This window comes from Primulina eburnea, chromosome 16 (genome assembly GCF_022965805.1).
Source record: "Primulina eburnea isolate SZY01 chromosome 16, ASM2296580v1, whole genome shotgun sequence".
In the NCBI taxonomy this organism is placed as follows: domain Eukaryota; kingdom Viridiplantae; phylum Streptophyta; class Magnoliopsida; order Lamiales; family Gesneriaceae; genus Primulina; species Primulina eburnea.
This window is the reverse complement of record NC_133116.1, coordinates 2,180,944-2,205,579: the sequence shown is the minus strand read 5'-3', so window position 1 is coordinate 2,205,579 and position 24,636 is coordinate 2,180,944. Positions and strand designations below refer to the sequence as shown.

At 38.9% G+C, this 24,636-nt stretch overlaps 2 protein-coding genes and 1 long non-coding RNA gene across 3 annotated transcripts; 1 reads left to right on the top strand and 2 right to left on the bottom strand.

The window, feature by feature from the left end:
- Window positions 1-494: 494 nt before the first annotated feature.
- LOC140816646 (uncharacterized) lies at window positions 495-1,530 on the bottom strand. The gene is made up of 2 exons (XR_012114606.1): window positions 1,099-1,530; window positions 495-779 (listed from the first exon to the last, which is right to left on the bottom strand). It is a non-coding gene; the product is annotated as an uncharacterized lncRNA (long non-coding RNA).
- Window positions 1,531-13,891: 12,361 nt separating this feature from the next.
- On the top strand, window positions 13,892-22,896 carry LOC140815944 (uncharacterized). The gene is made up of 18 exons (XM_073174988.1): window positions 13,892-14,299; window positions 15,296-15,365; window positions 15,513-16,100; window positions 16,179-16,346; window positions 16,447-16,560; window positions 17,449-17,507; window positions 17,718-17,784; window positions 17,875-17,926; window positions 18,026-18,118; window positions 18,317-18,400; window positions 18,791-19,212; window positions 19,479-19,540; window positions 20,058-20,127; window positions 20,879-20,959; window positions 21,062-21,163; window positions 21,420-21,544; window positions 21,731-21,851; window positions 22,587-22,896. The coding sequence occupies exons 1-18, from the start codon at window positions 14,223-14,225 to the stop codon at window positions 22,695-22,697; spliced, it is 2,466 nt and encodes an 821-aa protein (XP_073031089.1). The 5' UTR covers window positions 13,892-14,222; the 3' UTR covers window positions 22,698-22,896.
- A 145-nt stretch (window positions 22,897-23,041) lies between these two features.
- LOC140815945 (uncharacterized) lies at window positions 23,042-24,120 on the bottom strand. Its single transcript, XM_073174989.1, has 3 exons — window positions 23,706-24,120; window positions 23,501-23,574; window positions 23,042-23,287 (listed from the first exon to the last, which is right to left on the bottom strand). The coding sequence occupies exons 1-3, from the start codon at window positions 23,881-23,883 to the stop codon at window positions 23,156-23,158; spliced, it is 384 nt and encodes a 127-aa protein (XP_073031090.1). The 5' UTR covers window positions 23,884-24,120; the 3' UTR covers window positions 23,042-23,155.
- Window positions 24,121-24,636: the final 516 nt, after the last annotated feature.

Sequence of the window (24,636 nt, the reverse complement as noted above, 5' to 3'; positions counted from 1 at the left end):
AAACGAAATCTTTCAACTTCTAAAAAAAGTTGAAAAGAAAAAAAAAATCTAAACATTTAGAAATTTTTGGTGGAAAATGATATGTTGGATAAAAAAGTAATTTTATGTTTTTAAAATCCAAATCCCACCAAATCTTATCAAATTTGATGGGATTTGGATATACTTGTCGAAATCCCATGAAATCCCATGAAATCCTAAGCAAATCCGAATCCTTTTTTTTTTAACATCTTGCCAAACAGTAAAAATAGGATTTTGAAATCCAAATCCCATGAAATCCTCCCAAATCCTGGTTGCCAAACACACTGTTAGTATTGCGCTTAGATTGATATGAATTCACTTCAACGTTATCTAATCCGAGTTTTTTATACAACCCAAAAGTTATGGGGTGGTAGGGAAGGCATGATCAAATAGCATATGAATTGTTGGGGATAGGGTTGTTGCAACAGAAATCCTGGCTCCTCTACCTCATACATAAACTCAAACCAATCGTATGCACAAAATTCAAACAAATGTTACCAACAAACTATTAAAATCATAATTGTTATATATGATGATATTTGAAAGCAGATAGTTGGAAATTTCAGAAAATTTGAGGCCCGAAACTTTGGATATTCTACTAGCTAGGAAGTGAAATCGAGGGTGGGATGTCCATTTACACGAGATTTACCATTAAACATCACACATAATGACTGATATAAGGAGATTCCTGGGTCTTGTCAGCACGTTCCATGGAAAGATCATTCCGTACCGGCTTCAGCTGTTTTCTTCCTCGATGCAAGCTGAATTAATCAGGAGCACAAAATAATTTCGGCTGAGTTTGGGCTCTATCAAATCAAATGCACACTACTAATATACTCTATTTTCGATTATTTTATTAACGGATTTATTATGTATCGGAGTTGGGAACTGATTTAGAAGCCCCAATGACATGAAATCGCAATCAAAATTTTAAAAAACTTGGGTAGGTAATCTGGTATTTTCGTGATTTTCGAAAGATGGATCGGAACTTTGTTCCAAAAATTTTATGTACAAGTTGAAGGAAAGGCACAATTGGGAAAAGAAATAAAAGTGAGAATTAGCGGTTTGCAGTCCAGTCACCTCCACAGCAAAAGCAACAATAACAGCAGGAGAGGATCATGAAAATTTCTCTGCAGAGCATGATAAATCCTCCACCCTTTGAATTTAGTTCTGCAGGATCATTTTCGTCATCCAGAAGCTTCTGCTGATTCCTGCAAGCACCGCTGGTTTCGGACCGCTGCTTTTCGGCATTCCTTCGATGAAGATTCAAGTCCAGCTTCTTCAGATAACCGCTGCTGAATGAGTCCCGTAGCCTTAGAGACGGCCATAGATGCATATTTCTGATCCAAATCCGTCGTTGACACAAGTTTGGGGGAAAAAAACACTACCTTCTTTTAGATAAACATTTGCACCAGTGGAACTCCAAAACAACCACTCTGTCCAAAACCCGCCTCCTGCCAGGCCAACCCGTTGGCCGGCCCGCCTCTTGCTGGATTGAGAAGTCCTCGACCAGCCCAATCAAAAATGGATTGTGAGTTAAGTGGGCTGGCTCATCCAAATTATAAAAAAAATCTATATGATTAATTGAATTTGATTATTTCTACAAATTTATAAAAAAAATTAAAAAGTTTAAAATAAATAATTTCAATCAATTCATAGGTCAGCTCGAGCTTGCAGCGAGTTGGCCCCGTCTAGGCTAGCAACTCGGGGTGAGTCTATGCTCCTCCTCCTGGAGCATTACTCTTCCCTTCTCTTAACAATGGATATGTGTCTTATTTTATTATATTATTTTCTTTTTATATTTGTTTCTCATTTTCTCCTTATTTTTTAATTTTGTTTTTTTAAGAATCTAATTTTATTATTCACTCTTACTTCTAATCATAATTTTTTTTTATCATTCTTTGACCATTAATATGATTATATATTAATTTAAAATTTTCAAAATCTAAATGCTAGAATTTAAATATTCCAAGAAATTCTTCATATATTTTTATTTTTAATTATCTAAACTAAATTGGGAACAATTATTACTAAAAAGATATATTTTAAGGAAATAAATTAATTATGAATTGTTTTAAATAATTTTAAAAATTAATATTAATTTTTACTCCTTTAAAATAAGAGGATAAGTTTAAAAATAATAAAAATATTTTAGGAGTAATAGTTTTTTTTTTATGGAGTTAGAGTAGTTTTGGATCCCACATAATTAATTATTTTTCTGATGGACTCAAAAATTAGTTTTTTTTTCCAAATAAGAATGTTTAAAATAAATTAAATTTTGTTTTAAAAATGAAAGTAAAACATATATAAACACAAAACTTACATAAATTTTCGCTCAAAAAAATTAAATAAATTTGCATTTTTGTGTAGTATTAATGAATATAAATATATTATCACTATTAATTTTAAAATATCTGATTTTAAAATTCTGAATTTATATAAACAAATTATAAAATTTGAAAGAAACTATGGCCATTTTTTTGGATGGTTATAATTCATAAAATTAATGATGAGTTATAATTTTTTTTTTCTAGTAAATGTACATTTCTTGTAATTTTTAAAGTTTATTATGATGTCTTTTTTGAAAAAAAAGACACATGTCAATTTATGAGATGAGAGAGTAAAGCTCCAGGAGGAGCATAGACTCACCCTGTGTAGTAGCCCGAATCCTATTTATTTAAATAAACATGATTAAGTATCTTTAATTAAGTAAATCATGTGTATTTTGGCTTTAGAGTTCGTGTGAGTAAGCCGAGGTGTAGCCAGGAAGGGAAGGGAAGAGCAGCCCGGGAAGGGAAGATTAGCCTGGGAAGGGAAGAGCAGCCCGGGAAGGGAAGATCAGCCCGGGAAGGGAAGAGCAGCCCAGGAAGGGAAGAGCAGCCCGGGAATAGTATTTGGTTGACACGCCTGCCGGGCAGGTGTCAAGTGCATGGTAACTGTTGGACACGTTCATGCAGGTAAGGTGAGGTGTCTTTGTGCATGTTGCCTAGCGACAGGTGCCCGGATGCATGGGATTTGGTTGACACGTTCATGCAGGCTGAGGTCTATAAATAGGCCATGGGATTTCTCATTGTGGAGAGGGTACTGTGTCTTTAAATGCAAGTTTTAGCTCTCTAGATCAGCCCGGGAAGAGAAGAGCAGACAGGAAGGGAAGAGCAGCCCAGAAAGGGAAGAGCAGCCCGGGAAGGGAAGAGCAGCCCAGGAAGGGAAGATCAGCCAGGAAGGGAAGAGCAGCCCGGGAAGGGAAGATCAGCCCGGGAAGGGAAGAGCAGCCCGGGAAGGGAAGAGCAGCCAGAAAGGGAAGATCAGCCCAGGAAGGGAAGAGCAACCCGGGAAGGACAGAGCAGCCCGGACAGAGCAGCCGGGCATAGCCGACGGTCCGAGAAGGGCAGTCAGGGAGCTCAGTATCGTCAGGGCAGACGACGGACTAGACCCGATTAATAGGATTTCCTGTGGACTAGGATTGCTTTACTAGAGGTACGAAAGTACTATCCGAGATATCCTGGTCGAGTATACATTCTTATATGTGTTGCATGATTATTTGCTGCATTGATATATGTCATATGATGCATGCTATTATGTCACGCTTTATGCTGCATGTTGCATTTCATCTTGAGCCGTATCTCTTTCGAGATAGCCTTTATTGTTGAGCTGTATCTCTTTCGAGATAAGCTATATCTTGTGGGGCCGCTCAGCCCTGTCTTGTGGACGCATGGACACCGAGAGTACACAGTGGCCGACGGGTCCGGAGGGCTTCGGTGATCCGGGACATTTTAGGTCCACGTCTGATCTTGTAGTGGATGCAGTGACCCAGAGGAGTACCGCGCGGCACTATCCACTTGGCGCCTCTAGATTGAGCATATTGAGATCTTTTGTGACTCTTGTTTCTTGACTACCCTGGTATCATAGCTTAGCATATGCATTTCATATAGGTTTGTATACTCATGCTTTTGTACTGGGCGTTCTTATCGCTCACGTCCTCGGTTTTGTTTATCTTGGACACCCCATTCCCACGGGGCAGGCCTCAGGTTGGATGGCTCAGGAGGAGGATGAGGAGGACGTTGAGTAGCCGGTTGAGTTAGTTCTTCAGTACTGTTTTGTTTCGATATGGTTGTACCACATATTTTCATTTTAGTTTGAGTTGTTCTGGATTTCGATTGGGTTGTATAACTATCGTTTGTTGGCCTTTTCCGCAATTATCTCTGATTGTTATTAATTAAGTTAATTGCATGCTTAATTCTTGATTAGTAGGTGATTCTGGAACGGGTCACTACATTTATGGTATCAGAGCATGCATATGATTTTGGGATATAGATTCTGTTTTGGGATTTTCGTTGACCATTTTACCATTTTCCCCATTCTATCTTGTAGCGATGGCTGACCACCTTGGTGATGAGAGTAGTCAGGGGAGTGTAGGTCGTTGGGGTGACTAGGACGATCGTAGGCGTCATCGTGAACATCGTCATCGTCGTGATGGCCCTAGGCGTTTGGAGATGCACCGTTTCATTCAGATGGGGCCTAAGCCTTTAGTTGGTGGTGAGACTCCCGATGTTGTTGAGGATTGGTTAGAGCGCATGGAGAGTTGTTTCCGTGCATTCCAATGCACCGAAGAGCAGCAGATGGAGACCCTTGGTTTTCTTCTCGAGGGCCGTGCGCGCAAGTGGTGGCGATCGAATTCTGCGCCGATAGTCCAGGCTCAGGGTAGGGTGACTTGGGCCGAATTCCGTGCAGCTTTCATGCAGCTATATTTTCCTCCAGCCCTTCGCCAGGCAAAGACGATTGAACTTCTGAATCTTAAGCAAGGGAGTATGTCTGTTGATGCATATCAGCAAAAGTTCTTCGAGTTGTTACCTTTTGCTCCTCATATTAGTGGCAGTTCTGAGGCCAAATATGACCATTTTCTTCAGGGTCTTAACCAGGAGATCTTTGATCGAGTCACTGTCTGCGATAATCCTACTTCTTATGATGGGTAGTGAACCGGTGTCGCCAGGCAGAGATCAGTCTCCAGCGTGATAGGTCTATTTTTTCTTCTAGACCTCCGAATACTTTGAGCCCTCAATCTCAGTCTTTCAAGAAGTTAGGTTCTTCTTCTTCTGGATCTTAATCTCGGTCTAGCGGTGTTTTTCGCTTTGGTAAGAAGAAGGTTTCTTGTGTGCATTGTGGGAAGAACCATCTATCGGAGCAGTGCCGATCAGCCGCGGGAGCTTGTTTTCAGTGCGGAGAGATGGGTCATCTTAAGAAGAATTGTCCTCAGTTGCGAGGTGGAGCAGGATCTGGTTCCGGATCTCAGACGACTGTTCAGCAGAGGACACAAGGTCAGGCAGTGGGCGGTTCAAATCTTCGACCTCGTGCCCAAGGTCAGGTATTTGCGCTGAACCAGGATCAGGCTGCAGATGAGACAGGGAGAGTCATAGCAGGTACTTTTTGTTTATGCGGTATTCCTGCTTTTGTTCTTATTGATACCGGAGCATCACATTCATTCATTTCTGCACGATTTGTTAAGCGTCATAAGTTACCGTATGTTTCTCTAGACGTCATTCTTTCCGTTTTTACTCCGATGGGTCATTCGGTATTAGCAAAGCGTCTAGTGATGGGTTGTCCTTTAGATTTTGAGGGCAAAGAGTTGACTGCGAATCTTATGATCCTAGAGATGGAAGATTTTGATTGTATTTTGGGTATAGACCTATTGACTACCTACCGAGCTACTGTGGATTGTTACCAGAAGCTTGTTCAGTTTCGTACGACTGAGAACTCTAGTTGGTTTTTCTATGGTGAGGGAGCGCGACCTCCGATGCCAGTGGTATCTGCTCTGAAAGCCTGTCGTGCTTTAGAGTCGGGCGGGGAAGGCTACCTCATCTATGCGATTGATTCATCCACAAGTAGTGTTGGTACATATGATATTCCAGTGGTTTGTGAATTTCCTGATGTTTTCCCAGATGAGATTCCTGGTTTTCCTCCGATTAGAGATGTGGAATTTGGCATCGAATTAATGCCAGGGACTACACCGATTTCTCGTGCCCCCTATCGTCTTGCTCCGTCAGAGATGAGGGAATTGAAGCAGCAATTGCAGGATCTTCTTGATAAAGGTTATATTCGTCCGAGTGTTTCACCTTGGGGAGCTCCAGTCTTGTTTGTCAAGAAAAAGGATGGATCGATGCGATTGTGTATTGATTATCGCCAGCTGAATCGTGTAACGATCAAAAACAAGTATCCATTACCTCGTATTGATGACTTGTTCGATCAGCTTCAGGGTACCTCTATTTACTCCAAGATTGACTTGCGATCGGGTTATCATCAGATGAGAGTCAGAGATGATGATATTTCCAAGACTGCATTTCGTACTCGATATGGGCATTACGAGTTTCTAGTTATGCCATTCGGATTGACAAATGCGCCAGCGGTGTTCATGGATCTGATGAACCGAGTCTTTCGGGATTGTCTAGATCAGTTTGTTGTGGTTTTCATCGACGATATCTTGATTTATTCTCATAGTGTGGAGGAGCATACCCATCACTTGAGGATTGTGTTGCAGATTCTTCGCGAGAAGCAATTGTATGCTAAACTGAGTAAGTGCGAGTTCTGGATTAATCGTGTAGTATTCCTTGGTCATGTGATTTCCAAGGAAGGAGTTTCTGTGGATCCTAGCAAGATTGAGGCAGTGCTGAATTGGTCACGTCCGACGACAGTGGCCGAGATTCGTAGTTTTCTAGGTCTGGCAGGGTATTATCGTCGCTTCATCGTGAATTTCTCTCAGGTAGCTAGACCATTGACGCAGCTTACTCGGAAGGATGTTCCATTTGAGTGGTCATCTGAGTGCGAAGATAGTTTCAGAGAGCTTCGTCGACTTCTGACTTCTGCACCTGTTTTGGCGTTACCGTCAGGATCTAATGGTTTCCGTGTTTACACCGATGCCTCCTTTCAAGGCTTAGGGTGTGTGTTGACGCAGAATGGTCATGTGATCGCTTATGCTTCCAGACAGTTAAAATCTCACGAGGAGAAGTACCCTATTCATGATCTAGAATTAGCTGCTATTGTGTTTGCGCTGAAGATCTGGCGTCATTATTTGTACGGTGTTCAGTTTGAAATCTTTACTGACCATAAGAGTCTTAAGTATCTGTTTACTCAGGCTGAGTTGAACATGAGACAACGTCGTTGGATGGATCTACTTAAGGATTATGACTGTGTGATCAAGTACCATCCAGGTTCTGCGAATCCCACAGCCGATGCTCTTAGTCGCAAGATGAGAGCCTCTGCACTTCAGACCAATGCTATGTTTAGTGCTGTCCATGATTGTTGTTCGTTGGGGTTTAAGTTCAAACATCGGAAAGGTATGGAGAGCATTCGTGTTGCTACCATTTTATCTGAGCCAACTTTGTTCACTCGGATTCGAGATGCTCAGATGTCTGATCTCAAGACTCAGAGATTAGCTCGGTTGGTTGGTGGAGATAGCAATTTCCATTATCAGACTAATGGTCTTCTGTGTTTGTCTAATCGGGTTGTAGTACCAGAGGATGATACTTTGAGGGAAGAGATCTTGTCTCAGGCTCATCGAAGCAAGTTGAGTGTTCATCCGGGAAGCAATAAGATGTATAAAGATTTGAGAACACGATTTTGGTGGAAAGGGATGAAGCGCAGCATTTATCAGTTTGTCTCCAAGTGTCTAGTTTGTCAGCAGGTTAAGGCAAAGCACCGTCGACCGGGAGGATTATTGTTGAACTTACCTATTCCTGAATGGAAGTGGGAGCATATCGCGATGGACTTCATTACTCACTTGCCATTGTCTTCGAGGAACAGTGATGCTATTTGGGTAGTGGTGGATCGACTCACCAAGTCTGCTCATTTTCTGTCATATAACCGTGATTTCACTTTCGATCGTATGGCTCGATTGTATATTCAAGAGATTTTACGTTTGCATGGAGTGCCAGTCAGTATTGTTAGTGACAGAGATTCTCGTTTTACCTCACGATTTTGGGGTAGTTTCCAGTCAGCGTTGGATACTTCACTAAGTTTGAGTACGGCTTATCATCCAGAGACCGATGGTCAGTCAGAGAGGACTATCCGTACACTTGAGGATATGTTGCGAGCTTGTGTTATGGATTTCGGAACCGCTTGGCAGGATCATTTGCCTTTGATGGAGTTCGCGTACAACAACAGCTATCATCGTAGTATTGGTATGGCACCATTTGAGGCGTTGTATGGGCGACGTTGTCGTACTCCATTATTCTGGGACGAAGTTGGGGAACGACATGTTGAGGGACCAGAGTTAGTCCAGCAGGCTATTGATAAGGTTGCAGTAATCAAGAAGCGGATTAAGACTGCTCAGGATCGACAGGCTAGTTATGCGAACATCAAGCGTCGACCTCTTCAATTTCAGCCAGGTGAGAAAGTGTTTCTCCGAGTTTCGCCTTTTCGCAGGATTTTGAGATTTGGTCTCAAAGGTAAGCTGTCTCCGAGATTTATTGGTCCATTTGAAATATTGGAAAGCGTGGGAGATTTGGCTTACAGACTTGCATTGCCGCCGTACCTATCAAGTATTCATAATGTGTTCCACGTATCTTTGTTGAGACGATATGTAGCAGATGAGTCTCACATCTTACATCCCTCTGAAGTTCAACTTGATTCGGATTTGTCTTACGTGGAACGACCAGTTCGGATTCTCGATCGCAAAGACAAGGTGTTGCGGAATAAGATCATTCCTCTTGTCTTAATTCAGTGGCAGCGCAGAGGCACTGAAGAAGCCACTTGGGAATTAGAGAGCCGTATGCGTTCAGAGCATCCAGAGCTCTTTTGAGTTGTACTGTAGTTGTAATATGGATGTATGTGTGTTTTTCCGTTGTAAACCAAACCTCGGTTGTATTCAACAGTATTTAAGTTGTTTATCGATGCTGTGATTTCGTTTCGTTCTTCTTCTAACCTGATTTCGAGGACGAAATCTTTTTAAGTGAAACAGGTGCAGAAGTCAGAAGTCGACGAAGCTCTCTGAAACTATCTTCGCACTCAGATGACCACTCAAATGGAACATCCTTCCGAGTAAGCTGCGTCAATGGTCTAGCTACCTGAGAGAAATTCACGATGAAGCGACGATAATACCCTGCCAGACCTAGAAAACTACGAATCTCGGCCACTGTGTACTCTCGGTGTCCATACGTCCACAATACAGGACTGAGCGGCCCCACAAGATATAGCTTATCTCGAAAGAGATACAGCTCAACAATAAAGGCTATCTCGAAAGAGATACGGCTCAACATGAAATGCAACATTCAGCATAAAACGTGACATAATAGCATGCATCATATGACATATATCAATGCAGCAAATAATCATGCAACACATATAAGAATGTATACTCAACCAGGATATCTCGGATAGTACTTTCGTACCATTAGTAAAGCAATCCTAGTCCACAGGAAATCCTATCAATCGGGTCTAGTCCGTCGTCTGCCCTGACGATACTGAGCTCCCTGACTGCCCTTCTCGGACCGTCGGCTATGCCCGGCTGCTCTGTCCGGGCTGCTCTGTCCTTCCCGGGTTGCTCTTCCCTTCCTGGGCTGATCTTCCCTTTCTGGCTGCTCTTCCCTTCCCGGGCTGCTCTTCCCTTCCTGTCTGCTCTTCTCTTCCCGGGCTGATCTAGAGAGCTAAAACTTGCATTTAAAGACACAGTACCCTCTCCACAATGAGAAATCCCATGGCCTATTTATAGACCTCAGCCTGCATGAACGTGTCAACCAAATCCCATGCATCCGGGCATCTGTCACTAGGCAGCATGCACAAAGACACCTCACCTTACATGCATGAACGTGTCAATCAAATCCCATGCATCCGGACACCTATCGCTAGGCAACATGCACAAAGACACCTCACCTTACCTGCATGAACGTGTCCAACAGTTACCATGCACTTGACACCTGCCCGGCAGGCGTGTCAACCAAATACTATTCCCGGGCTGCTCTTCCCTTCCTGGGCTGCTCTTCCCTTCCCGGGCTGATCTTCCCTTCCCGGGCTGCTCTTCCCTTCCCGGGCTGCTCTTCCCTTCCCAGGCTAATCTTCCCTTCCCGGGCTGCTCTTCCCTTCCCTTCCTGGCTACACCTCGGCTTACTCACACGAACTCTAAAGCCAAAATACACATGATTTACTTAATTAAAGATACTTAATCATGTTTATTTAAATAAATAGGATTCGGGCTACTACATTCTCCCCCACTTAAAAAGATTTCGTCCTCGAAATCAGGCTAGAAGAAGAACGAAACGAAATCACAGCATCGATAAACAACTTAAATACTGTTGAATACAACCGAGGTTTGGTTTACAACGGAAAAACACACATACATCCATATTACAACTACAGTACAACTCAAAAGAGCTCTGGATGCTCTGAACGCATACGGCTCTCTAATTCCCAAGTGGCTTCTTCAGTGCCTCTGCGCTGCCACTGAATTAAGACAAGAGGAATGATGTTGCGGAATAAGATCATTCCTCTTGTCTTAATTCAGTGGCAGCGCAGAGGCACTGAAGAAGCCACTTGGGAATTAGAGAGCCGTATACGTTCAGAGCATCCAGAGCTCTTTTGAGTTGTACTGTAGTTGTAATATGGATGTATGTGTGTTTTTTCGTTGTAAACCAAACCTCCTGCCGGGCAGGTGTCAAGTGCATGGTAACTGTTGGACACATTCATGCAGGTAAGGTGAGGTGTCTTTGTGCATGTTGCCTAGCGACAGGTGCCCGGATGCATGGGATTTGGTTGACACGTTCATGCAGGCTGAGGTCTATAAATAGGCCATGAGATTTCTCATTGTGGAGAGGGTACTGTGTCTTTAAATGCAAGTTTTAGCTCTCTAGATCAGCCCGGGAAGAGAAGAGCAGACAGGAAGGGAAGAGCAGCCCAGAAAGGGAAGAGCAGCCCGGGAAGGGAAGAGCAGCCCAGGAAGGGAAGAGCAGCCAGGAAGGGAAGAGCAGCCCGGGAAGGGAAGATCAGCCCGGGAAGGGAAGATCAGCCCGGGAAGGGAAGAGCAGCCCGGGAAGGGAAGAGCAGCCAGAAAGGGAAGATCAGCCCAGGAAGGGAAGAGCAACCCGGGAAGGACAGAGCAGCCCGGACAGAGCAGCCGGGCATAGCCGACGGTCCGAGAAGCGCAGTCAGGGAGCTCAGTATCGTCAGGGCAGACGACGGACTAGACCCGATTGATAGGATTTCCTGTGGACTAGGATTGCTTTACTAGAGGTACGAAAGTACTATCCGAGATATCCTGGTCGAGTATACATTCTTATATGTGTTGCATGATTATTTGCTGCATTGATATATGTCATATGATGCATGCTATTATGTCACGCTTTATGCTGCATGTTGCATTTCATCTTGAGCCGTATCTCTTTCGAGATAGCCTTTATTGTTGAGCTGTATCTCTTTCGAGATAAGCTATATCTTGTGGGGCCGCTCAGCCCTGTCTTGTGGACGCATGGACACCGAGAGTACACAGTGGCCGACGGGTCCGGAGGGCTTCGGTGATCCGGGACATTTTAGGTCCACGTCTGATCTTGTAGTGGATGCAGTGACCCAGAGGAGTACCGCGCGGCACTATCCACTTGGCGCCTCTAGATTGAGCATATTGAGATCTTTTGTGACTCTTGTTTCTTGACTACCCTGGTATCATAGCTTAGCATATGCATTTCATATAGGTTTGTATACTCATGCTTTTGTACTGGGCGTTCTTATCGCTCACGTCCTCGGTTTTGTTTATCTTGGACACCCCATTCCCACGGGGCAGGCCTCAGGTTGGATGGCTCAGGAGGAGGATGAGGAGGACGTTGAGTAGCCGGTTGAGTTAGTTCTTCAGTACTGTTTTGTTTCGATATGGTTGTACCACATATTTTCATTTTAGTTTGAGTTGTTCTGGATTTCGATTGGGTTGTATAACTATCGTTTGTTGGCCTTTTCCGCAATTATCTCTGATTGTTATTAATTAAGTTAATTGCATGCTTAATTCTTGATTAGTAGGTGATTCTGGAACGGGTCACTACACCCTGCAACCGGTATAGTCTGGCACATACAGGTCTACCTTTAAACTCAACTAACTTAAATTAGTTGGTTTGATGAACCAACCGATATGCTCAACCTATATTGACGATTCTATCCAAAACAAACACATGTAAGTGTTATGGGAGACGGAGAAGATAAGTCGACTCGAGACATATTTGTATTGAAAATGATATTTTTGCCATAAAAATAGATTTTTTCCTATGAGTCAGATTTGATTGAAGATCTGTCTCGTAAAATTGACCGTTAGACTGTTTCACTACAATTTTTATAAAAATCATATATTCTTTACTTAGAAATTAACAATCTTTTTAAAACTAGGTGTCTTCCAACGTTGGATATAAAACCTCGTGTAAATATATGGAATAAAACCTTAATTTAATATAAGATATTTTAAGAATTTTTTATATTTTACGAGAGTGATGATCGCATTTTTTCAAACTTTTCAAATACATAAATAACTAGAACAGATATATAGTGAAGATAATAAATAGTGAGTGTAAAAATTGTTTTCGATAATACTTGCATAAATTATATGCAAAGATTTCAAACGTTGCAATAAGTTTTTAAATAACCATCTTCCATTACGTAGAGAGATAAAAAAAAAAAAAGAAAAAGAAATAGTAGGTCTCTTATGGAACGGTCTCACAAATCTTTATATGTGAGACGAGTAATCATACCGATATTCACAATAAAAAGTAATATTTTTAGCATAAAAAATAATATTTTTTCATAGATGACTCAAATAAGAGATCCGTATCATAAAATATGACTCGTGAGACCGTCTCACACAAATTTTTGTCAAAAAAATAAAAATTCATATTTAACGTCTCCAACATTATCACTTATATATAAATATATACAATTTAGTGCATATTTTTTTTGTCATATATATATATATGTTTATATTGAAATATATAGTATATTGAATTATATTTTTGTTGTACAATACAGTGCACTAAGTTTTATGTACCAGAAAAAGATAGATCGATGAAAGCCATCTGAAGCTGACATTTTGTTTTCCCTTTGTTGTTCATCGGATACCCGTAAAATCAAAATTTTACCCAATTTGGGTAGATACTACAATAAATCTATAATTAGTCACAATCCGAAACAAAAGTTGACATAATGAAAACAAAATCAATTTTTTTTTTCATAATGTTATTATTTTACCAATTACGAGATGTTATATTGTATTCGTTTTTACGTTTAAAAAATATTTTAATTTTTTTTAAATGCTATTATTTTATTTTCTTCTCCAAAAGCACATTATCACATATAAAAACATTACTATTATTATTATTATTATTTTTAATTCAAATATTCAATCATTTTCCAAAAATATCTAATTATATTGCATTATAACACAATAGGATATATTTAAACCTTTAACTATGCATAAAATATATACTATCGTATGCATAGCGGAATATCTCCATCAATATTTTCCCATAAAAAATCTTTATATTTAAAAAGCAAACAAAAAGAAAATTTTGCCGATCTTAACTTTAAATTTCTGTAGGACTAGTAACTCTATCTATAGTCATAATAAAAACAATATTGTTAGCATAAAAAGTAATATTTTTTCATTGATAACTCAAATAAAAATCTGTCTTATAAAATACGACCCATGAGACCGTCTCATATAAATTTTTGTCTCAAATTTCACTCCTTCAAAATTGAATTTACATTTTGGCACGTTGATTCGAAAATTTTCAAATATTATGAAAAATAGGGATAAAAATAAGATATCAAATTTTGTTATTTAATTTGTTAGAGACTTATTTGAATATTAAATCGAAAATATATAAATTGATGATTTTCTCTGTAATTCTTGCCCTCCAACTTGCAGCAAAATTGTACTCGAACTCCGTGCTCTCTCACTGTCTCACGTGTCATTATGACGCCAAATCCGCAGTTTCCATGTGATGATTAAGCCCCCTCAACTCCCACTGCCCCCTCCTTCACACACTGGTGTCGAGGCCTACTCAATGACACTGACTGTATCAAGAAAACAAGAAAGCATGAAGACCCATTTCAAATTTACTCCCTTTACGGTTTTTCCCCGTGCAGAAGTTTAAGGAACAGTGTCGAATAGATCAAATCTGGTTACAAATTCATGTCCCACTGAAGAAAGGAGAGATCTTTGGTGGTTGGGTTGGATTTTGTTTCCGATTATGAAGGCTAAAGGGGTGGCGGCGGCGTCGGTAGTTGTATTGAATCCGAATCCTGCCATTTCTTTTGATTACAAAAGGTATAGAATTGGCAACGCGTTACCTTGTTTTCATCACTCCACGTGTCCATTTTCTTGATTGTTTTTTTTCTTTCCGGAGTTCTCGAATTGGTTTTTCTGTGATCTGTCGCTCTACATTGTGGACTCTGCTTCGTATTATTCAGACATCATTAAAAAAATTTTGATCTTTCTGTATCTTCTAATTATATTCAGTTTTTCGAATTTATAGTACTCTGGATCAGTTTACGTTAATTTGAAAGGAAATTAAAATGAGAAAAATTCTGGTGAACTGTTCGGGTCTTTTACTTCAGATTAAATACCGACAAATTGTGAATTTTTGTCATTAAGGTTTGAGATTTGAATTTATAGGTACATTCGAAATGAGAGTGAATTTGCTCTATTTTCTTGAAAACAGATAAGAACTCGATAGTTTGATTTTACTGAATTCAAGAACTTTATTTATTTAAATTAAATATTTGAAATTTTGAAGGAATTAAATACCTTCTGCCATTTTTTTGGTTTAATTTAAATAAAAATCAAGGGGCACTTCGGAAATAGAAACTCGAGGTGAGTGTGGAACTGCGGTGGTGAGGACTTGAGAATGATGATGCTCACAACCTTTTGTAGCGAGAAATGTTTCTATTTAACCTGATTCAGAGGTCTTCTGAGGCTGACTGCAGGTCCGCGGATTAGTAAAACTATTTTTTACTTGATTCTAGATGTGTAAACGTATGTCATTATGTTTGCGATAGTAATTTTTTCCCCTGTTTTTTTTCCCAAATTTTATGCTTGATCCGATAACGATGAGAAAATAGACGTGAAATCTTATTTTTTAAAGAAAGGAAATTTTATGTTATTGAAAAAACAATGCGGCTAATATCTAGATCAGAGCTTTTTCTAAAATCTCGCTTTTACTTTGTTTTGTGTTTATAAAAAAAGCCTAAAAGAAAGTTTCAAGTCTCTGCCGTGTATCATAGAGAACTATTACTTAAGTTCAAGTTCCTCAAATTTTTGCAGGGATGCATATGGGTTTGCAGTTAGACCTCAACATTTGCAAAGATATCGGGAATATGCTAATATTTACAAGGTTTTGCCTCCTCGGAGCAAACTCAATCTTCTGAACCTCAGTGTTTTTTCAGTTAATTTTTTTAAAAATTATCAAAGTTGACATATTCTTTTTGCTTACACTAATTAATAAAGGAAAGTTTGTCTTTTCGATTTGGCGTGGTTTTAGGAAGAGGAGGAGGAGAGATCAGACAGGTGGGAGGACTTCTTGGAAAGGCAAGCAGAGTCAGTTAAGTTGGGTAGGAAGCTCTCTGACAAAGATAATGCCATAAATTCCAATGTTGAATCAACCAAGGTAATGAATGATGACTCTGATGGCAAGAACCCTAATTCTGATAGCTGTATCGAAGAAAACAAGAAAATTCCGTCTACTACAGAGACAAAAGTTCATCATATCCAAATATGGACAGCGATCAGACCATCTCTTCGAGCCATAGAGGACATGATGAGTTGTCGTGTAACAGCAAAAATCAATTCGGTAAAAAATGAACTAGCTTCTGTTGATGGCAAGCTACTCCCTGCAATCGAAGAAGCTAGGCCTGTAAAAGGAGCATCTGAAGATGATTCTGACGAAGAGTTCTATGATTTGGAGAGATCAGAGTCAGATCCTGTTCAAGACATCCCATCATGTGACAGTACTCATTCCCCTGGAACTGGTTCTACTGTGAATGAAACTTATTCCGGATCTCTACCCCCTTGGAAGGAAGAACTAGAATGTCTTGTTCAGGGAGGAGTCCCGATGGCACTTAGGGGAGAGGTTTAGCGAACATTCTTGATTTATATTTTGCCTTTTCCTCTAGCATTGTTTTATTCACTCTTTCGCTTCGACTTACAGTTGTGGCAGGCCTTTGTTGGTGTTAGAAAACGTCGAATTGAGAGATACTATAGCAATTTGCTTGCTTCAGATACTAATGTAGAAAGCAAACATAAGGTACCCGAGGACAAGAATCATGGACTAGAGCGTGGAGGTGTGCCAGAAAAATGGAAAGGGCAGATTGAGAAGGTTCTTTATTCTGAACTTGTGAAGTTGCTGTACCAACCAGTACTTCTAATTGCTTAAAATTTCACTTCCACATGGAAACCTTGTTTCACTTGAAATGCAGGATTTGCCTCGAACATTTCCTGGACATCCGGCTTTGGATGAGGATGGTAGAAATGCTTTAAGGCGTTTATTGACAGCATATGCTCGGCATAATCCCTCTGTGGGATACTGCCAGGTATTTATGTCAGAAAGATTTTGCTGATCTGTAACATGTTGGGCTCACAAAAATTACTGATGGGTGCTAAAAAAACTGTTAGTCGTTGTAGATCTGCTAGGCATAACTTAGAATCCCATGGAGAGGAGAAATGAGTGGCTGGTTTTTAAATACTCATCCCGATTGTTTTACTTTTCTTTATGATGGCCCATATATGCACTATCCTGTTTGTGTAGTTTCCATTTTTGTTCTTTTTGTTCTATTTTTAGTAGTGAATTATTGGAGGTGAGTTGGTTCTGGGGCTGTTAATAAAGGCGGGGGTTGGGACTTGGCTTTAGGCCAATGAAAGACGTAGTAAGATGTTTATATGTTTTAAATTCGCAAATGTGGCTCTTGATTTGATTAGGACATTAATATCTCATTTTAAGGACTACAATTGTATTTCTGAGCGTTTATTTGACTACTTGTGCTTTTCTGATCAACTCCATCAGCATTTCACTTTGTTTTATACTTGCAAGTGTCATTTTCTTCATTTGCAAGCATCTCATTATACTTAGGTACAAAATCCCCTCGGTATCTTTCATGAGATGATTGTTTATTTTTCTCAACTCATTTTTTGCCATTGATGAAGCATTGAAGAGTCTTGTCGGTGTTCGGTTTCTGTGTTGTTATTGATGGTTACTCTATTTTCTTTTAAAAAGATTTTTAAGTGGAGGCTATTCATATTCCTAACGCTGCAAGATAGTTTCATGCTGAAAATCCATGCTTTTATTTCATGAGCTTTTTTTTTTTAAAAATAACCTTTTGCATATTAATTATTTGATTCAATTTTCAATTTGAGATTGTGAATCATTCTCACAAAATATCTCTTGCTTTATGGCATTACTGATGTTTTTCCAATTTATGCAGGCCATGAATTTCTTTGCTGGCTTGTTATTGCTTCTGATGCCAGAGGAAAATGCATTTTGGTTGGTTTCAATTATGGTTCACTTTTATTTGCTTGGTATTTTTGCTTTTATTTCTAAGAGGACCTGACCATGCAAAGACTCTTACTGTGCACATCAACCTGCATTTTACCATCTAATGGATGAACTTAATTACATATTTTATAGATTGTTGGTGTTCGTCACAAACATGTGGTCAATTATTCAGAACGTAAAAAGTTCCTTGATTTTCAGGACTTTAATGGGAATTCTAGATGACTATTTTGATGGGTATTATTCAGAAGAAATGATCGAGGCTCAGGTACTTGTTTTTTGTTTTTGATTAGGAGTTCTTTCCATAGATTTATAAATGATTTTTTAAGATTTCTTCTGTTGCATCGCCTTTTGGCAGGTTGACCAACTTGTTCTTGAGGAGTTGGTTCGAGAAAAATTTCCAAAATTGGGTTTGTTCCTATTTAATGATTTGTTGTTCACAGCTATCCGAATTAGATTTTAACATAATCATATGTTTCTGGTCCTCATTAATCTTATATCTGCTGCAGTAAACCATCTAGATTACTTGGGAGTGCAGGTGGCATGGGTTGTTGGGCCGTGGTTTCTCTCAATATTTATGAACATGCTTCCATGGGAAAGTGGTCTGGTTCTTTGTCTCGAACATTCAAAAGTTGATATAAATAGCATTTTGGCAGTTTAGATTCTGTTGACTCTTCATGCTGTTATAATTAGTGGTATAACAAATATATGAACTCCCCCGCCCTTTCTCCTTGTTAGCTTTAAAGCAATTGATTTTTTTACACAAAACTTTAGATCTGATGTATTTTATCTGCTTTCAGTTCTTCGGGTCTGGGACGTGCTTCTATTTCAAGGAAATCGTGTAATGCTCTTTCGGACCACACTTTCTTTAATGGAGTTATATGGTAATGGGTCATGACATTCTTTATTTAATCATTTTGATAAATTTCCCGAAATTCTGTCATCTGCATGTGATATCTCTATGTACAGTAGCTGCCTTGGTCTTTTCGTTTACCTCTTTATTCGTAAAATAACTATGTATTGTAACTATTATTTATATATAGAGACATTAAACTTTGTAAAATACACCCTCTCTCTGATTAATAGTATAAATTTTAGTATTTAATCAATAAATCATATGTTGTGATGGATATATGTGATGCGTGAAACCCAACGTGTGTGCTCAATTATTAGTATGTATATAGTGACATGTGAACTTTTTTTGTGTCTTACGTGTACAAACTTATGGTGACCATTTTGCAGGATCAAACTCACCTTTGTTCAGTTTTCTGCAGGACCTGCATTAGTTACAACCCAGGATGCTGGAGATGCTGTTACTCTTCTTCAGTCATTAGCTGGCTCCACATTTGATAGCAGTCAACTTGTCTTGACGGCTTGCATGGGTTACCATAATGTTAATGAGACAAGATTACAGGACCTGAGAAATAAACACCGGCCAGTTGTCAAGGCTGTATTAGAAGAAAGATCGAAAGGTGTTCGAATTTGGAAGGATTCCCAGGGCCTGGCTTCAAAATTGTACAGTTTCAAACAAGATCCTGGTTCAATGATGGTCGGTGCTGGTAAACCAGGACAAACCGATGTACAAACAAATGGTGGCAAGTCTTGCCTGGATTCTTCATCTGACAATGTGAATGGGTTGTATATGAGTTTAAATGGGAACGAGGTGACTGATTCTGTTAAGGATATTCAAGATCAGGTATATATTTTGCAAGCATATAATATCACATAACGAGTTTATACCCTTCGCATGACCACATAATTTTTAAAGTTTCCTTGACTATATTGGTTGCTCCTCTCTTTGTTGTTCACAAGAAATATTTTGGACCTTTAAAAAGTTATTTTTCCTTACGTGCAGTACTCTGTACGGATTAGTTGTTATACAGTGTTGATCCTCTCTTTTAAGTCACAGTCACAATTATCTTATTGAAACATTTTTCAATTTTTTAATTCTTCTCTGCTCAGGTGGTATGGCTTAAGGTTGAATTGTGCAAGCTTCTGGAAGAAAAACAATCTGCTGAACTCAGGTGAACACAAGCCTGTTCTATCGAGTTTCATTTACTTGTGCTAAGGCAGCATTCATCTCATTGTTTTCATTCTGTACTTATTATAAGCTATAGCGGAGATAACTTGTAGGTTATCATATTATTTAGTTATTCTATCACTCTTATAACAATGAAATCCCAAATTGTGTATCATTTGATGCTTACAAGTTGGCACTCTAACCACCATCCATTTGTTGAGTCAACCTCTACATTTTGGCATCTATCGATGAAGATCCGCTTCTAAATCTTAAATATAGCTTATATATAAATTATCTGATAGCTTAAAATTTTGGAATGTGAACAGTTTTTTCAAATTTTTTTGGAAAAGAACACTTCCTAATTAAATGTCTGAACATAATTTGATTATGACCAGAGTGTCAATTTTTCCCGTTGATGAGTGATATAATTACTTTCTTTGTTGAAACATATGCTAAATGAGTTGCACATTTATGATTGAATTACACTTCTTAAGTTTTACACCATTGTATTTGTTGTACAGAGCCGAAGAACTCGAAACTGCGTTGATGGAGATGGTTAAGCAGGATAATCGGCGACAATTAAGTGCTAGGGTGTGTGAATCTCCATGAACTCATATCCTGTGCTTGTGTATATACTTGGAAGCGTGATCTATAGGATGCAAGCTGTTGATAACCCTCACCTTCCAACTTTACTTAATTAGTTTTTTTCTTCTTTTGATTGATGTTTTTCTCGTTCTTCTCCTTGTGATTTTATTTCTTTGCTAACTGGTGGAAATCTTGATTTCAGTCGTATTCCTGGACCACTGATGACATATAATTTATATAAATACTGTATAATTGATGACATAATAGGGTATTTGCATGGTGAAATTTTGTGAAACATGCCTCTCTTTTAGAGTATTGTCTGTATATGTAAGTCTTATAGATGATAGTTTTTTTTCCTTCTTGATCTATGAATCTTGCATATGATTTATTTTGTCGTAGAATTTGGCCTAATTTCTGATGCAAATACTTGAGTGGTGGTATCTTTACTTGTGTTCTACCTTATAGAATATAGATGTACTTGCGATTGGACTCATCTATTGAGAGGATTGTTTCACTTTTGGCGCATTGGCGAGTGATGATTGTCTTGGTTCTTGGAAGTCACATGGTTAATGTGTATCAAAGATGTACAAAAACTAGATATGAAACTTGGTACTTCATGGTCTCTGGAGTGGGTCAGATCAGCAGTCTTTTAAAACTTAATCAGTGATTTATGTTAGATTGGTGTCTTTACCTTTGAAGTTGCGATGAATTAGCTAAGAGAAATTATGACTATTCGGTTTTGGCTCAACAAATTCAGGTTGAACAATTGGAGCGAGAGCTCTCTGAGCTTCAGCAGGCCTACGATGGTAAGCAGGAACAGGAAAAGGCCATGCTTCAGGTAATAATATTGCTATAAGATTCAGTGAAGAAAATATTACTTATTATTTATCTTATAATTGCTTGTTGGTCATGGTGGTTAAATCTTTGGATTTTTCTATAGATCTTAATGAGGGTAGAACAAGAACAGAAGGTGACTGAGGACGCTCGAATATTTGCTGAACAAGATGCTACTGCCCAGAGATATGCCTCTCAAGTGCTTCAGGTTTTTACCTCCTTTGAGATTGTTTGCAACTTTGCATACTTGTGATATATTGTTCTAAGCACTCATTTTTAAAAATATGTGAAACAAAACCTGATAATAATTTTAAAAGATATTTCCTTGAGACCTCTTATAATTTGTGTTGTAATGAATTTTTTTCAAACTTTCATTGATACGGTGACTTGTTTCAAAATTAGTTGTTGCTTTGCCATAATTTGCTCTATGTTTAATTTAAAGGTATTGATTTGACCATGTGTAGGAAAAATATGAAGAAGCAACTGGTGCTCTTGCGGAGATGGAAAAGAGAGCCTTTATGGCAGAGTCCATGCTTGAGGCAACTTTACAGTACCAGTCCGGGCAAACCAAAGCGCAACCTTCTCCACGGTATCTCACTAGTTTCCTGAATATAATTTTCTGTCAATTATAACCATTTGCAACTACAAAAACCGAACTTATTTTGTATGTATGCAGCATGCTTTTCCTGCCATCTTTTTTCTGTCTTTCCAAAGTTTCGGTACCCTGTTTCGTTAAAAGAATTCTGTTTATCGCTGATGTGTGTAATTTTTTCAGATCTACACAGCAAGATTCTTCTGTCATTCGAAGTAATCAAGATCCTTCTCTAGAAATTCAGGCAAGAAAGATAGGCTTACTATCTAGACCATTTGGGCTAGGATGGCGCGACAGGAACAAGGTCAGTCAGTGCTTCCACTTCTCTTTCGATGTTTAATATGATATATTTAGTCCATGGCCTTTTTATTGCTTGATTGTCTAGGTGCTTGTTACCTATCCGGCTATCCGGGGTTGCTTCTGGAGTCTACTAGGTTTCATTAGTATTTCCACCAAATATTAATATACACATCTCTTAGGTTATAAAACCAAAAAAGTGCCATCCCAAAAAGTTTGTCTATTGGGTGTTGTAACATCTTGAATTTATAAGTTACTCTTTATTATTACTTATTATTAACGTATCAATGACAATTGTTACAACATTCATACGGGATATAAAAATCTTGCATCTTTTTGTAAAACGTTTAGAAGAAGCAACTGCCAGAAAGACGAGGGTTTAGGCACAGACCCTCGAACCTTCGGGCGCCCAGCTAAAAATACACACACAGAGACGGAGATTTGAATATTTTGGTAAAACCTGCCATTGTACGACATGTTAATGTAGGGCACAGGAAAATTGTAGCGTGTCATTGTAGTTATTCAAGACTTTTGACGTGTCTGTATAAATGACACCAAACTTTACGGGTCAATGGTCACTATTCTAATCTAGTCTCATCGTTTTCTTTTCCAAGTGACGGAACCATGACAATCTATGGAGTTTTTCTGGGGATGATTGCGTACGAACTATATAAATAGCTACCAATTCCGATACCGACTCACTTTCTGTAAAAAATAAAACACACACACACAAATGCAACAGGTAAAATCAACGAGTGTTGAGGAACCCAATGATGGAAGAACATCAAACGAGGGACAGAGTTCAAGCACCGAACATGAGAAAACAAACGATCATCCGGTTGAAGAGAAGTGAAAAAAGAGGCACTTGAATGGTGGTACAGTTGTCGCAGGGTATCCTGTAAGAACCTTGAACCCTTCATTCTCGATTCTTGTAAGGAACGCCGTTTATCCAGGCAGGCGCTTCAAGAGCCATACAAAGATTCTGGTTCCGTTCTTTTATCACATAAGAGGAAAGATATAGACTGCTATTGTTTGTTTGTTGATTTATTGAACAATAAATGGTTGGTAAAGATAAAAAGTAAAAGAGACGCGACTCATCAAAATTTAGCTTAATTGTAAAGTCTTTGCTATTGCTAAGGTACTCAAATCTTTTTTAGAATAGTGGAATATGATAACAGTAGTAATTGTTCAGTGAAAATTATCATATTCTTATCAGTTTCCTGTTTTTCTTGGGCGAATTCTGCCAGGAACGGATTAAGTAGACATTATATTCAGGTTGACACTAGTTTAAGAAAGTTACGTAATGAACCTTTATACTGGGAAGATGAACAGCAAAATATCAGGGTGATGAAGCAGGCTTAACATCATCAATTGGACGAGAAATTCCCTGTCGGTCCCTCTCACACCATCCTCAATATCAATTTGCTTCATTCTTGCATTCTTCTGCATAAAAATGGCAAACTGGTAGAGCTGCGTCCAAGTTAAAACTAGCGTTCAAGGCAATATATATAATTTAGATGAATTCAACAAAAACAGAGCAATATTTTCCAGAAAGATTTTGAGAAGTGGTCCCACCATTTAATTCAAATGATTTTTTTAAAAAAGAATTTAGAGAGCAAGTCTAATGGGTCTGCCACTTTAATGAAGACCACAAACCTTTCGGGTGGTTTCAAGGTGCCGTTTACACGAGTCATGAAACATATCGAACGCTGGATGAAGCATTAATCCACCTGCATCAAGGAATTCAAGCTTGTTAATATCCAAAAAGATTAGATGTGATACTGAGAATCATTAGTGAGAATATCAAGGCAAGAAATATTAAAGGATTCGTGGCTCCAAGCCACGATCGATCTTAGCAGACTTGAAAAGATGAAGGCAGCATCGTCGTTGACAGGACTGAGATTGATATCAGAGCCAGAATCTGATTCATCGGAGCAACAGCTCGGACTCCTAGATTGTTGATGACAAAGTTTCCAAATCTGACGCCATTTCAAAACAGAGGCTACCAGTCTCTCCCAGTTGTCGTACGCCTTGGGCATATTTTCCCTTCAGAACGCTGTTATTTCAATAGCTGAAACAATTTTTGATGAGGAATGCATGACCCCATGTCTCCATGTCTATTGAAAGTCTTTAGAAAGACCCTTGAGTTGATTTTTTTTGTCTGTGGCAAGTCTTTGAGGAAATGCAACGTTAACTTTCGCAAGTATGTACGCAGCAATGACTTGCTTGATAGCTGGAATATATAAAAATACCTATCTCCTTGTCCACTTCAAGCACGCACGATATAATCTGAGGTAATTTACAAACAGCCTGCAGACGCCCAGACCGTCATTTTGTCTACTTCCTTGTATATCTTTTTCTAGGAATCATGCAGTGGATACGCCCAGACCGTCCAAAAGTTAAATTTTTACGTACAAGTTTTCAAAAATTTCAGAAAATATATATCTTATTTTAAACTCAGTGAAAAATATCCTTTCTAATTTTGCACCTCTAACCATCGCATCATGGCTTCATTTTGCATGTATTCCCGGACATGGCCGGAGGAATGAGGAGCGTTACTTGGCAACCTCAGCTTCCAAAATATTTTAATTTTAGTTTATAAACTTTAAAAAATTTAAACAATATGAATAGATTTTTATACATAACTCCCCTAATAATATAATCTCAAAATTTGCACCTACTAACAATCGAGGCTTATGTCGTATTACGAAATACCAATATAAAATATATTACAGTCAATTTCTTTAGTTTATTTTCTTACGTTGCTATTGGTCAGATCCTGCTAATGATAG